We start from the raw sequence: 14,513 nt of genomic DNA on the forward strand, positions 1-14,513 counted from the left end.
GGATAACACCATATTGAGCAACTACAAGCCAATTTCAAATCTCCCTTTCATAGGCAAGATCATTGAAAAAGTTGTTTTCAATCAGCTGAACAAGTTCTTAAGCTTGAATGGATATTTTGACAACTTTCAATCTGGTTTCTCACTCATAAAGATAATAAATTATATTCGCCTTAACACAGATTCAGGTAAATTATCAGTGCTGGTTCTACTCGACCTCAGTGCTGCGTTTGACACTGTCGATCACAACATTCTTCTTGACAGGCTGGAAAACTGGGTTGGGCTTTCTGGGATGGTCCTTAAATGGTTCAGGTCATACTTAGAAGGGAGAGGTTATTATGTGAGTATCGGTGACCATAAGTCTGAGTGGACATCCATGATATGCGGAGTCCCTCAAGGTTCAATTCTTGCACCCCTCCTGTTCAACCTATATATGCTGCCACTGAGCCAAATAATGAGAAAGAACCAAATTGCATATCACAGCTATGCAGATGACACCCAGATTTACCTCGCACTATCACCTAACGACTACAGCCCCATTGACTCCCTGTGCCAGTGCATTGATGAAATTAAAAATTGGATGTGCCTAAACTTCCTTCAGTTAAACAAAGACAAAACTGAAATCATTGCGTTTGGAAACAAAGATGAAGTTCTCAAAGTGAACATGTACCTTCACTCTAGGGGTCAAACAACTAAAAATCAAGTCAGGAATCTTGGTGTGATTTTGTAGTCAGACCTGAGTTTCAGTAGCCATGTAAAGACAATAACTAAATCAGCGTATTATCATCTCAAAAATATTGCAAGAATTAGATGTGTAGCAACTGTGGACGAACCAGACAAATGAATCATTCAGATGATTCTTTCAAAACATAATTCTAATTCAGAATTGAGGTTCCGGCTCCGGCCCGTCTGCAGATAAAGCCAGGCTGATTACTTTTACGACATATGCCTCCTGATAGCAGAAGAAGCGACATACCAAAGGGTCACCCAAGAAGACAAAGGTGCTTTGATCATCAGAGGAAAGAAACAGAGAGACAATGCAGACCCTTTTGTTTCCTTACTTCACAGGAAAGCCAAAGAGACTGTTGAACAAATAAAACTGCATCAAAATTGTTCCAACAATTTTAATGGACTTATCAAACATCTTTTAACTACATACATTTTGCATTATGTGTCCACAAGTACTACCTGTAAACGGTTAGGCTTTAGAACACTCACAATTCATGTAAATGTGTTAACTCTTGATTGAATGACTGAAAGTATGCCTTATTTGGACTTAATTTGATTCTTTCCCCTTTCCTATATCCTGACTTGAATGAAATCTGTTTAAAATGTATTGTATCCCATTTAATAGAAATTATGTTAAAATGGCACTCTCTGCTGAAGCAGAAACAGGATGTGACACTTATGTTTTATTGGGGGCAGAGGAAGGCCCTCTTGAAACAGGACAATGTCTGATTGGCCAGGACTCCTCAGAGGGGTGACAAACAACTAAGTTTAAATGATCATATTGCAAGATAGTGAAGGAGAGGAGTTGGTTAGTTAACGAGGAAGGAGTTGGTTAGTTCTGGTCAAGGAAAACAGAGCAACAGAAGAAAGAACCGGTCAGCCATGACCAGAGTACCAAGGACAATGGAGTAACAAGAAGAACAGACCAGCCGCTCATTCAAGCCATCCAACCTTCACTCACTTTTCTTTTCTTTACTTAATTTTCCTTTACCGCTGAAAGTCTTGTGTCCTAAGTTTCGCCGCAAAGTTCAACCAACGACTTGTGCCGCTTCAACTCCAGCGACAAAGAGACTTCCTTCATTGTTCCACACGGACCTGATCTGGACCAATCATCGACTTGGGAAACCCCTCTCTGCACGACGAGGGAAATTCACCTTTAAGTCAACGCAAGCAAGTACCTCCAGATGAAAACTGAACTGGTGCATTTAAATTAATGATTCATGGTTCGTTCTGGTCTTTGAAATGCATTGATAGGAATTCGGTTAATCAGATCACTCTCTCTTTCAAAACTCTTTCTCTCTCATTTCCTTCTTACTGCAACGCGTATGAATGTGTGTGTGTGTGTGTGTGTGTGTGTGTGTGTGTGTGTGTATGTGCGTGCCTTTGTGTTAGATTAGTTTGTGTTAGAATAAATAAAATCTCTTGTAGATTTTAAAAGGAAAGTGTCTTGTATTATGTGCTTTATGATTTAATGTCTTAAACTGTCGATTTCAAGTTACCGTGCTCTAATCAGTGTTTTCACGATTGTTGGATATTTATATCCGTTACAAGAGCTATTACGGCTCGAGCAAATGAACGCTGGACGAATCAGTTGCTTGGTCGTAATCTAAACAACTCTTTATTCATTTGAGCTAATTTTACTTCCTAGGGTGTTTTCCCTACAGATGCTTTGTCTCCAGTCAAGACTTAGAGAAACTTGTTCATGCTTTCATCACCAGCAGGGTGGATTATTGTAATGGGCTCCTCACTGGTCTTCCCAAAAAGACCATAAGGCAGCTGCAGCTCGTACAGAACGCTGCTGCCAGGATTCTGAGCAGAACCCGAAAACATGAACACATCACACCAGTCCTCAGGTCCTTGCACTGGCTTCCAGTTGCATTTAGAATTGATTTTAAAGTACTGTTACTTGTTTATAAATCACTCAATGGTCTAGGACCTCAATACATTGCAGATATGCTCATAGAATATAAACCTAACAGATCACTCAGATCATCAGGATCAAGTCACTTAGAAATACCAGGGGGTTCACTCAAAGCAAGGAGAGTCTGCTTTTAGCTGTTATGCCAGCCGCAGCTGGAACCAGCTTCCAGAAGAGATAAGGTGTGCTCCAACAGTAGCCACATTCAAATCCAGACTCAAAACACATCTTTTCATCTATGCATTTGCTGATTGAGCACTGTGCTATGTCCGAACTGTTTGCACTTTATTTTATACGTATTATCTTTTTATTCTTTTAATTCCTTTTCCTGCTTTTATTTCATTTTTAATGTATTTTATATCTTTTATGTATCATCTTGTTATTCTGACTTTTAATGCATTTAAATATTGCTGTCTGGTTGAAAGAGCTGGGAGAATTAGGAAGAAAGTGATTAGGTTAAAATTTGGATAAGGGGACAAACCATGGGGAAATTTAAGCTGTAGTGCATGGTTAAGATATCTCTGGATTACAGTCAGGACACTTTCCAAAGGGGGAAATTTCCAAAGGGGAAATTTGAACTGCGTTGCATAGGTAAGATATCTCCGGAAGGGGGATTAGGGCTGTGTGGTGCAGTTTGAGGTGTCTTGGCAAAAGGGGAGATTGAAACTGTGTTTATCAGTTTGAAGTGCCTTAACAGGTAGCAGTCCTGTTGTGTGAGGACGATCCATTCTGATCCGCTCTGATGGATAGATCTGTTTAGATCCAACTCTGATGGACGACAACAACAACAACAACAACAAACTCCCTGAGACTTCCTAGCTCTTCCATCCAGATAGCAAAAGTCTCTGTTTTTACTGTTATTTTTATTCCTTATGTTCTATTTTTATTATTATTTTTTATGTAAAGCACTTTGAATTACCATTGTGTATGAAATGTGCTATACAAATAAAATTGCCTTGCCTTGCCTTGCCTTAAAATTTAAAGTACAGTTAAAGACATATTTCAATCATAAAAATTTAATACATAAATAGAAACATAGTAGTATAATTAAAGTGCAAAACCGATGTATAATTTGTAAACTATAAGTGTGATGTTGTTACCTTAAAGAAAACTTTATCGCAGTATAAACTAGTAACTAAATAGTTTACTGAGAGTATACTTCAAAGTGTATTTTAATAAAGAAAATGTACTTCAAGTATTAACATAGTAAACTACTAATATACATGTAAGTTCACTTGTACAGATTTAGTACGATAGAGAAACATGGTTGTGAACTAGTTGTGTACTAGTAGTTTGCTACTGTAATATGGCGCTATATTACTGTCAAATGTTGAGAGCACATTATTGTGTCACGAGAGCACATCAATGTAATGCTTGAGTGCAAATCTCTCCACTCGCGCACAGATTTCCTTTTCTGTCACACAAAACTGGCTCATATACAGTGCTCTCTTATGAACTGCCTCTCCTCTCACTCAGATATTGCGCGTGTGCGCTCGCGAATCTCTCCATGCTCTTGCAGAAATTTATTTGCTTCTGGATTAAACGCTGTCAAAGGTTATCAACCAATCAGAAGAGATTACTGATCCATGAAAATGCTACGTGGAATCTTATTGGCTGAGAGTGAACTGCACATGGAATTCTTTCGACAAAGATGGATGTGTAATTTCTTTACAATTTAATAATATTAATCAGATGTAACCTAGTCTAACTGCATCACATTACAGTCAAACCCCGATTTATCTAAACAAACAAACAAAAAAGTTTCTTAAAGTTATTGTAGTCATACATTTTGTGTACTTGTTGAAATTTATATAAAAATAGGCAACATTTTAAAATAAGGTTTTTTATTTGTTAAAATTGATGTATTATCTAACATGAACTAACAATGTGCAATACATTACTGTAATTATTAATCTTCAAATTAAAATACAACTGTTTGTTGTTTGTATGTTACTTCACAGTGCATTTACTAATGTTAACCAATACAACTTTTGATTTTAATAATGTATTAGTAAATGTTGAAATTAACATTAACAAAGATTAATAAATGCTTTAGAAGTGCAGTCCGTTATTAGTTCATGTTAACTAATGCTGTTAAATAATGTTAATGAAACCTTATTTTAAAGAATTACCCAAAAATATCTTCTGATTTAAGACAGAACATGATCAGGTCAGATCATCATTCCCTTAATAAAGATTCGGTTATGTCTATTAAACCTTTGAAATTACGATCTTACCGGAATATTTAAACCTGCTTTTGCATTGCCGCTGAAAGCAGTGGTCATGTAAGTTATATGTTTTAAACAGCTTCACAAAGTGTTTTCAACAACACACTATTGCTACTTCTGTGTTGCAAACATTAAATAATAACGCAAGTATTGCAATAACAATTTATAGTCTGAATATAGACTGATTTCAGCAATTAAAATGAGTAGCTAAATGAACGTTGATACTAATGTTAGTACACTGTTCTGCCAGTAGGTGGTGTCCAGTTACTCTTAAAATGTATTTGATGAATCAGAATCATTAATTCAAGAGATTCGTTTAAAAACACTGGATCTATATCTATATCTAAATAGACTGATTTATAACATTATTAGTTGTGTAATCGTTTGTTTTAAATTAATATTTAATTTAATGTTTTGGTCCATGATATTGGCTAATATGATGGTTTTTGATAAATCGTTCAGTGGGGTTTGACCTGTGGGATGCAGTTACAAACAAGCTTATTAATATAAAAACCATCCAAGCGCAACATTCCAAGCCGTTTCTAAGATATGGACTACATTTTTATTAATATTATTAAATATTATTAAATTGTAGAGAAATTACATATCCATTTTTAAAAGAATTCCATGTGCAGTTCACTCTCAGCCAATAAGATTCCACGTAGCATTTTCATGGATCAGTCGTCTCTTCTGATTGGTTGATAACTTTTGACAGCGTTTAATCCAGAAGCAAATTAATTTCTAGTGCAAGAGCATGGAGAGATTCGCGAGTGCACAGGACACAGTTTGAGCGCGCACGCGAAGAGGCAGTTCATAAGAGAGCACTGTATATTTGAGAGCGCGCGTCCAGTTTTGTGCGAGAGCAAAGGAAATCTGCGTCCTAGTGGAGAGATTTTCACTCAAGCATTACATTGATGTGCTCTTGCGACACAATAATGCGCTCTCGACATTTTATAGTATATAACGGCATATTGTAACACTTAAACATATGCTTCTTTGAGCATCTACTGTCGATGCCTATTATGTCACTATGCCAGTTACATCCCCTCCCACGCCTTTCCTTTCAATCATTATCTTTCAATAGATCAGTTGTATAGGCTTTTCTAATATATCCTGACTTTCTAACAGCAAACACTCAGAATAAAGTGAGATGATCTGAATGTCTTGTTGAATTAGTGTTGATAGTCTGAGGATCATCAATATTAACAGAGAAACTGCTGAAAACACTCTTTATTTCATGTCAATAGTTCCTGTTTTCACCTCATTTATTATGCTGATGTCTTCAGATCTGCTGTAAATTGAGACTTAAAGCTCATTTCATTGCTGTCAACAGACTGAGGGGATTTGTTGACTACAGATATCTACGTTTATTTCTAAATAAATGTTTATGCTTCATATGTTTTTCACACCATTATTTATATTTATATATTATATAAAACAAACTCAGTAAATTATATATTTTTCATATTGGCAGATCAGCTCCTCCCACAGCAAACACATCATCAGTCAAACTCCTCCCTCATCACTCACATCATCAGTGAAGCTCCTCCCACATCAGTTATCCAATAAATACTGGGATATTACCATCAGACGAACATCAGGAAGAGCTGAAATCTGCAAAGACTGAGTTTATTAAAGAGGACAGTGAGAACATGAGTGATCCAGAACCCTGCAGAATGAAACACACTGAAGATACTGAAGAACAAAGAGGTTGGTGTTTGTTGTTCAGCATCATGAATGAATGAAGAATATTCATGTTATAAACACTTCTGCACATTTAGGTAAACAGTTAATTGTGATGTTTTATTGTTGTTGTTTGTTTGTTTGTTTTAGTAATAAACCAATTCCGAACTGTATCAAGTAAATGAACTTTCCAGAATGGCTGACAGGGTTATAACTGATAAATCTGATTTATAGGTGAAGTTGTATTTCTTATAAATTGTAGAAATTATTCAGAGTTATAGAGATTATTCTTCTTTAATAATAACTTTGGTAACAGAGTTGATGAATGTGAATTTGTGTAAACACTGACACTTAAAACTTTGAAGACCTGTAGGGGAGGAATGATTACAGGTTTCACAATAAACCACAATAAAATGTCCTGATGGTTAGCTATTGTTTAAAATGTCATTATTATTATTAATGTCGTTTTAGATAGATAATTATTGTTAAATAATTCCATTATTTAAGTGTCATTGATCAAATATATTTATTGATATCTACAGAAACATGGGATTTGTCTCTGTAAAAATATTTGGTAGATCATTGCAAAGTTTTAATTAAATTATAAAAATGCATTAAATATTAATGCAAAGTTTCATTTAACCTCACATTTCTCTCTTTTAATTATTTTTATGCACTGTTACAATGCAATTAAACTGTTTCTTTTGATTTCAGACTTGATGGATGAGAGTGAAGAACTGAGTGAAGTGGAGGAGGAACATCATGACAAACCTGGAGAAAAACCTTTGAGTCGCTCAAAAACTAAAAAGACATTTTTAAAGAAAAGAAGAGCCAAGAAATCTACAACCTGCACTCAGTGTGGAAAGAGTTTCACGACAAAGCGAGGTCTTGAGCGTCACATGAGAGTTCATACTGGAGAGAAGCCGTTCACATGTGATCAATGTGGGAAGAGTTTCAAAGGAAAAGGAAATCTTAAGGAACACATGAAGATCCACACTGGAGAGAGACTGCATGTATGTGATCAATGTGGGAAGAGTTTCAAAGGAAAAGGAAATCTTAGGAAACACATGAGGATCCACTGGAGAGAAGCCGTTCACGTGTGATCAGTGTGACAAAACATTCAAAACATCAACAGTTCTGAAGGCACACCTGACAGTTCATACGAAGGAGAAGCCACATTCATGTTCTTTGTGTGGACAGAGTTTTTCACGGCTGCCATATTTACATAAACACGAGAAAATACATAGTGGTGTAAAAGATCATATGTGCTTTGAGTGTGGGAAGACTTTTACTACAGCGATCTGTTTAAAACAGCACCAGAGGATTCACACTGGAGAAAAACCTTACAAGTGTTCACACTGTTGCATGAGATTCAATCAGTTAACAAGTTTGAAAACACATGAGAGGATTCACACTGGAGAAAAACCTTACATGTGTTTACTTTGTGACAAGAGATTCAATCAGTCATCACATCTGAAAACACATGAGAAGATGCACAGCAGAAAGAAGCTGCACATGTGTGATCAGTGTGGAAAGAGTTTCTCTTTTAAAAGCCACCTGAAGATACACATGAAGATCCATGCAGTGGAGAAACCACATGACCGCAGTCTGAAATTATGTTAAGTAGTTCATCTTCATGTGCTGAGAAGTTTCCTAACAGCCATGATGACCAAAAAGGAAATTTTCTGACTGCTTCGTATCTGCATTCAAACCAAAATGTGGACTTCCTGTTGATCAGAGCTAATGACTGTAAATTAGAAAGTTGTCCGGCTGGATGAGAACAATATATGTACAGAGTTTGGTGACTGTAGGTAAAACTAACCCCGCTCAGCCCAGCCCAATTTTGTTATGTTACAGCCTTATCCCAAAAGGGATTAAAGGTCCTCTAAGGTCCTCAGTATTCACAGCCTTTGCTCAATACTTTTATTGAAGCACTTTTGGCACCACTTACAGCCTCAAGTCTTTCAAGCTTGCTCATTGGGACCTTCAGTTCTTCAGAAATGTTTTGTATCATTCCACTTCATGGCTTGGCTTGTACTCTAACATACTGTATATTATGGGTTCACTCCAAGGAAGACGAGGACGGTAGATATAAGTAACACAACATAGTTTAATCTCAAGGAATGGAAGCACAGGCGACAGCAAACAAGTAACATCAAACAATACCGGACAATGATCTAAAGGCAGGAAGGAACTTAAATTCACAATGTAAATAACAAACAGCTGTGAGGGTAATTAGTGTCCATGGTGAATAATGAGTGGCGGGAACTGAAAACAAAGAAGCACATGACAATCTAAACAAACGAGACGAGATGGTGACTGTGACGCTCCATGCGTTCCAAACAGGATATATCACCCTCTAAAAGGCACTTCGGATTGAAAATAATCATGGCCGCCATATTGAAGGGCTTTGACAATTGAAGGGCTTTTCCAAACTGAAGTGCTCAAAACTGGCCTCTTGAAAGGGCCCTTGGGAATGAAGCTGAGTTAAGACTGTACGATTTTAGCCCTGATTTTACCTGTGTCTGTTTGATGTTTCGTCTCACGTGAGAACTCCAGTCTTGCACACATGATATCGCGTTGTTTCCTTGTCACATCTCGCATGCATTTGGCTGTGAAACGTAGTTTGCATGCCAGAGAGTTGTTGGCGAATCTTCCTATTGTTGCCGATCCATCGTGCAGTGTGAACACAGCAGTGACTGAATGCTGGCCAAGATAGCCATGCAGTGTTAAAAGAACAGTGACCCGACTACTTTGAAAATCATGCAGTCTGAACTCGGCTTTAGGGTACAACTGATGGATACTTCGGGCCCCCATGATCCTTTGCACAGGGAAGTTGTTTGACGTCACAGAATGGGCACAGGAGGTTAGGAGTTCGATTTGACCTGTAACTGTCAACAGATATGGTTTTTATTAAAATGTATATTTTTGAACTTTCGGTTAAATTCATTACCATTGTTATTTCATTCATTGTTTCAAACAAATGTGACACATGTATGGGTATTATTACTCCCTTTAAATGTTTAATGTAAAGGGTTCTTTAAGAAACGTAATGCGTCACATGACCATTGTTGAGTTGGGAGCGGATCCAGAGAGACTGCGGGACATAGAGCCTCAAGAGAATTGTTCAATCTGCATGTGGTCTTTTTAATTTGTGTTTATTGCATATTGTTTATGATGTTGTTTTATGTAACTCTGCACAAATATGTAACGTGTCATTACGGATTGTTGTATTTCTGTTGCGTCATTCAATTGCATACCACTGGACATTATCACAAGAAACTTGAGAAATGCATATTTGAGAATTATGTTTTTATTTCTTGTAGTTTTCACGGTGGCTGCAGAGAGAGAGAGAGCAAATAAAATAACAAAAGACATCTGTATGAAGCGTGGCCATTTTTTCATCGGACCCGTGCAGCTATATGACCTATAAATGTATGTATAGTATTTTTCTATACTACCATAATATTTATACAAGTTGGATTTGGTACATTATTATGGTCAAAATGACATTGTACTTCAACAAAAATACTTTACAGCTCCCTTTATCAGTCCTTTCAAATGTATTCAAATACCAAAAATATATAAACTAACGTTAAACAAAGGGCACAGCTTGCACAATCTACTCCTTGATTGTCTCGTTAAGATGATGCAGAAGTGTGTTCCAAAAAAAAAAAGTTTTTTTGACCCCTACATCCTTCATCCCTTCGAAGCTCTCACTCCGGAAGGTAAACCCTCTGAAGGAATTAGGGCATAGGGATGAGCCATATAACTCATGTCAACCTAGAACACCATAGCAACATCACCACATCACCCCTTGTAGAGATCAAAGGGTAGGCTACCTTTGTCTCAACAGACCTTAGAGGATTATTCTGCCTTTTTCTGGAAGGTCTGCTCCTAAATTCTAAAACAGGCAATTACAATATTTTTCTTTGCATTTTGAACAATTTCTCATTTTTTTTCTTTACAAATATGTACATTAAGTGGTAGTGCATTGTCCACAATAGTAAAATACAATTTGTTTACAGGTTCAGCCTTACAGGTTTCATGACCCACTACTGCACTTAGCTCTCAGAGTAGACAATGTCAGACATTGTAATTTGCTCTGGCCCCCTTCCTGTTTGTCAGAGTGATGAAATACTTAGACTATCATCACTCAATGGCTGGCTGTCTAAGTGGTGTTCGCAGAATAATATAGGGTTCATAGACAACTGGAAAAGTTTTTGGGCAGATCTGACCTGTTGAAAAGAGATGGTATTCATCCCTCCTGGATTTTGCTGCTCTTCTCTCTATTAATATGGCACATAGTCTTAGAGCGGAAACATGACATACTACGGCCAGGTCAGGAAGCAGACAGACTGGCTAAACTGACCGTCTGCTGTCTCACATTGCAGAAGTCAGATAAATCCAAACACTCTTTCATCTAGATATCATCACAGAGACTGTGTCTTTTCCCAAAATTAGTAAATACAAAACACTCCTAAACCCATTTAAATGTAAAAAGTTAATTGATGTTGAATAAAAAACAAAAAAACAAAAAAACAAAACAAAACAAAAAAAACAGATATAATACAGATGAGCAAATTATATAGCTTGGTTTGCTTAATATTAGATCCCTTTTAAAAATCACTCTTTGTAAATGATATGATTACAGACTATAACCTAGATGTGCTGTGTTTGGCAGAAACCTGGCTATAACCAGACAATTCCATTACTTTAAACGACTCCACCCTTATGGTTACTGTGATAAACACAAGCCTCATCTGAAAGGCAAAGGGGAAGGTGCTGATGTAATTTATAGCAATATCTTCAGTATTATTCAGCGGTTTAGTTTCAAATATAATAATTTTAAGTGATGGTGCTTTATGTAATGTTATCTAGTGTACGTGATGAATCCCGTTTGACATTTGTGCTGGCTTCTGTATACAGACCACCAGGGCACCATAAAGACTTTATCAAAGAATTTGCTGATTTTCTATCAAAGTTAGTACTGGCTGTGGATAAAGTCCTTATTGGTGATTTTAATATCCATATAAATAATGAAAAAGACCCACTGGGATTGGAATTAAGAGATATTTTAATCTCTACTGGAGTTAAACAACATGTTTCAGGACCCATTCATTATCATAATCTGGAAACTGTCTTTGGTGTTCCTGGGAATGTTTTAACATGCTTTAGATCTTACCTTTCTAATCATACTTTAGATCTAATATTGTCACATGGAATCAATATCGATGGAGATCATTATCTAGTCTCATGTATACATTTAGCCAAGGCTGCAAAGCTGACTCCCTGCTACAAATATAGTAGAACTATCACTTCTACCACTAAAGCTTGGTTTATAATTAATCTTACTGGTCAGTTTCATCACATCAGCATACCAGATAGCTTAGAAGACCTCGAAACAGAAACTATTTCCTCTGTCTTTTCCAGCACATTAGACTCAGTTGCTCTTTTGTGCTTAAAAAGATTAAAGAAATGATGAAACTGCAAATTATTCTTTAGTCAATTCTTAAATTAATTGTGCTTCTGACTCCTGGTCTTACATTCAACATATCTGGTTGAGGGTCCTAAACTGTTCATCCAACAGAACAAATTGTGAAGGTTGTTTTATTGTTGTTCATGTTGTAAATTACATTAAAAATAGAAACATATGGCAGTTTGTTAAGTGTAAGCCATCAGTTTGTCACACTGATCTTAAGGGAAGAATCAATACAGTGTGTTTTAACAGTGATTTGATCGTTCTGTTGTAGTTTCAGGAGAGTCTCCAGCTGAAGATCCAAATTCATTAGGTTCTTGAGAGGAAAGATCAGATCAGGCTGATGCTGCTGGAAAAACAGGAACAGGATGAGAAAAGGGTCACTGGAAACTCCATCATCGGCAGAAATGTTTGTTGCTCAGCTCATACAGATGAACTACTATGTGGTTTCTCCACTTCATGGATCTTCATGTGTTGCTTCAGGTGACTTTCAACAGTGAAACTCTTTCCACACTAATCACACATGTGCTGCTTCTCTTCACTGTGGATCCTCTCATGTGTTTTCAGATGTTCTGACCGACTGAATCTCTTGTCACAGTGTGAACACTTGAAAGGCTTTTCTCCAGTGTGATTCCTCTCATGTGGTTTCAGATTTGCTAAATGACTGAATCTCTTGTCACAGTGTGAACACTTGTAAGGTTTTTCTCCAGTGTGGATCCTCATGTGTCGCTTCAGGTGACTTTTAACAGTGAAACTCTTTCCACACTGATCACATGTGTGAGGTTTCTCTCCAGTGTGGATCATCTCATGTGGTTTCAGATTTGCTAACTGACTGAATCTCTTGTCACAGTGTGAACACTTGTAAGGTTGTTCTCCAGTGTGAATTCTCTGGTGCTGTTTTAAATGTTTTACATTAATAAAAGTATTTTCACACTCAAAGCACATGTACTCTTTCACACTAGTATGAATTTTCTGATGTGCATGTAAATATGGCAGCAGTGAAAAACTCTTTCCACACACAGAACATGAATGTGGCTTCTCCTTTGTATGAACTGTCAGGTGTGCCTTCAGGGCTGATGACCTGATAAATGTTTTCCCACATTGATCACATGTGAATGGCTTCTCTCCTGTATGAACTCTCATGTGAACCTCAAGATTACGTTTATTCGTGAAACTCTTCCCACACTGATTACAAATGAATGGCTTCTCTCCAGTATGAACTCTCATGTGAACATCAAGATTTCGTTTGGTTGTGAAATTGTTCCCACATTGATCACATGTAAATGGCTTCTCTCCTGTATGGACTCTCATGTGAACATCAAGATTTTGTTTGGTTGTGAAACTCTTTCCACACTGAGTGCAGGTTGTAGATTTCTCAGCTCTTCTTTTCTTTAAAAATGTGTTTTTAGTCTTTGAGCGACTCAAAGGTTTTTCTCCAGGTTTGTCATGATGTTCCTCCTTCACTTCCCTCAGTTCTTCACTCTCCTCCTTCACTTCCATCAGGTCTGAAATCAATGAATAAACTTAATTTTCAGAACATTCAAAAACAAAGAATTTAAAGTGAAAAGGCATAAAAGTGAACTCTATACTGCATTATAAGGACAGTTATAGTTACATTTATATTATTTTTATTGTTACTTATAAGTCATGCATTTGCTTTTTCAATTATTGTGCTTATAATTTATTATACACTGATTTATAAGTATTAATTAGTCAGTCATATGTCTCCATGAATGTACTTATAAAGATGCAACCTGCATTGCTATAACGTTATTATATTATATTTTCAATTACATTTTAGTAATTCAGATATTAATAGCTGTGTTGTGTTCTTATAAATTCTTATTGTGAGTAATAATAGTTAAAAATCTCTATAAATACACTACTTAAACTATTTTTAAGTGAATAATTACTTAACTCCTCAACCATGTTACATCTGACTTTTGAATTTTCCTCCTTTTAAAACAGATCATTTCTTAAAATTATGACACAGAGGAAGTGACATCAATTGGGCTCTTTCTACAGCATGATGACAAGAAAATCTCAATCCATTGTCTCAGATTTTAAACAAACTGTACAGTTTTGATCACATTCATCAACCCTCTTACAAAAGTTACTGTAAGATGAATAATCTCGACAACTATGAATAACTTAATACATTTATGAAAAATACAATTTTTCTCCAGTAACTATAAATCAGATTTTGCTTAATTTATGCCCTGGCAGCCATTCTGGAACTTCATCTACTTGATACAGTTTGATGTTTTCAGTTTATTCCTTAAAAAAATACTGATGTCAACTATTTTTGAAACATGTCTGTTGGTAACATTGTTGAATATTGTTAAGCAGATATAAAATAAATGTAAAATAAAACCTGATGTTGACAATTACTTTAAAGATTTCTCAAACCTTGCTTTGCTGTTTATCTAAATGTGGTGAAGTGTTTGAATCTTTCTAACATGAATGTTGTTCAGCATCA

At 36.3% G+C, this 14,513-nt stretch overlaps 1 protein-coding gene and 1 pseudogene across 1 annotated transcript; one reads left to right on the plus strand and one right to left on the minus strand.

Moving 5' to 3' along the window:
• Window positions 1-8,178, plus strand: part of LOC137003093 (uncharacterized) — a 243,826-nt pseudogene extending 235,648 nt beyond the window's left edge.
• A 4,369-nt stretch (window positions 8,179-12,547) lies between these two features.
• Window positions 12,548-13,534, minus strand: LOC137003103 (zinc finger protein 235-like). Its single transcript, XM_067363143.1, has one exon. The coding sequence runs from the start codon at window positions 13,532-13,534 to the stop codon at window positions 12,548-12,550; it is 987 nt and encodes a 328-aa protein (XP_067219244.1).
• Between the last annotated feature and the right edge of the window lie 979 nt (window positions 13,535-14,513).

This window comes from Chanodichthys erythropterus, chromosome 3 (assembly GCF_024489055.1).
Source record: "Chanodichthys erythropterus isolate Z2021 chromosome 3, ASM2448905v1, whole genome shotgun sequence".
NCBI classification, from domain to species: domain Eukaryota; kingdom Metazoa; phylum Chordata; class Actinopteri; order Cypriniformes; family Xenocyprididae; genus Chanodichthys; species Chanodichthys erythropterus.

Excerpts from the sequence above, each read along its gene's own strand:
- LOC137003103 (XM_067363143.1), bottom strand. The coding sequence starts at position 13,534 with ATGGAAGTGAAGGAGGAGAGTGAAGAACTGAGGGAAGTGAAGGAGGAA.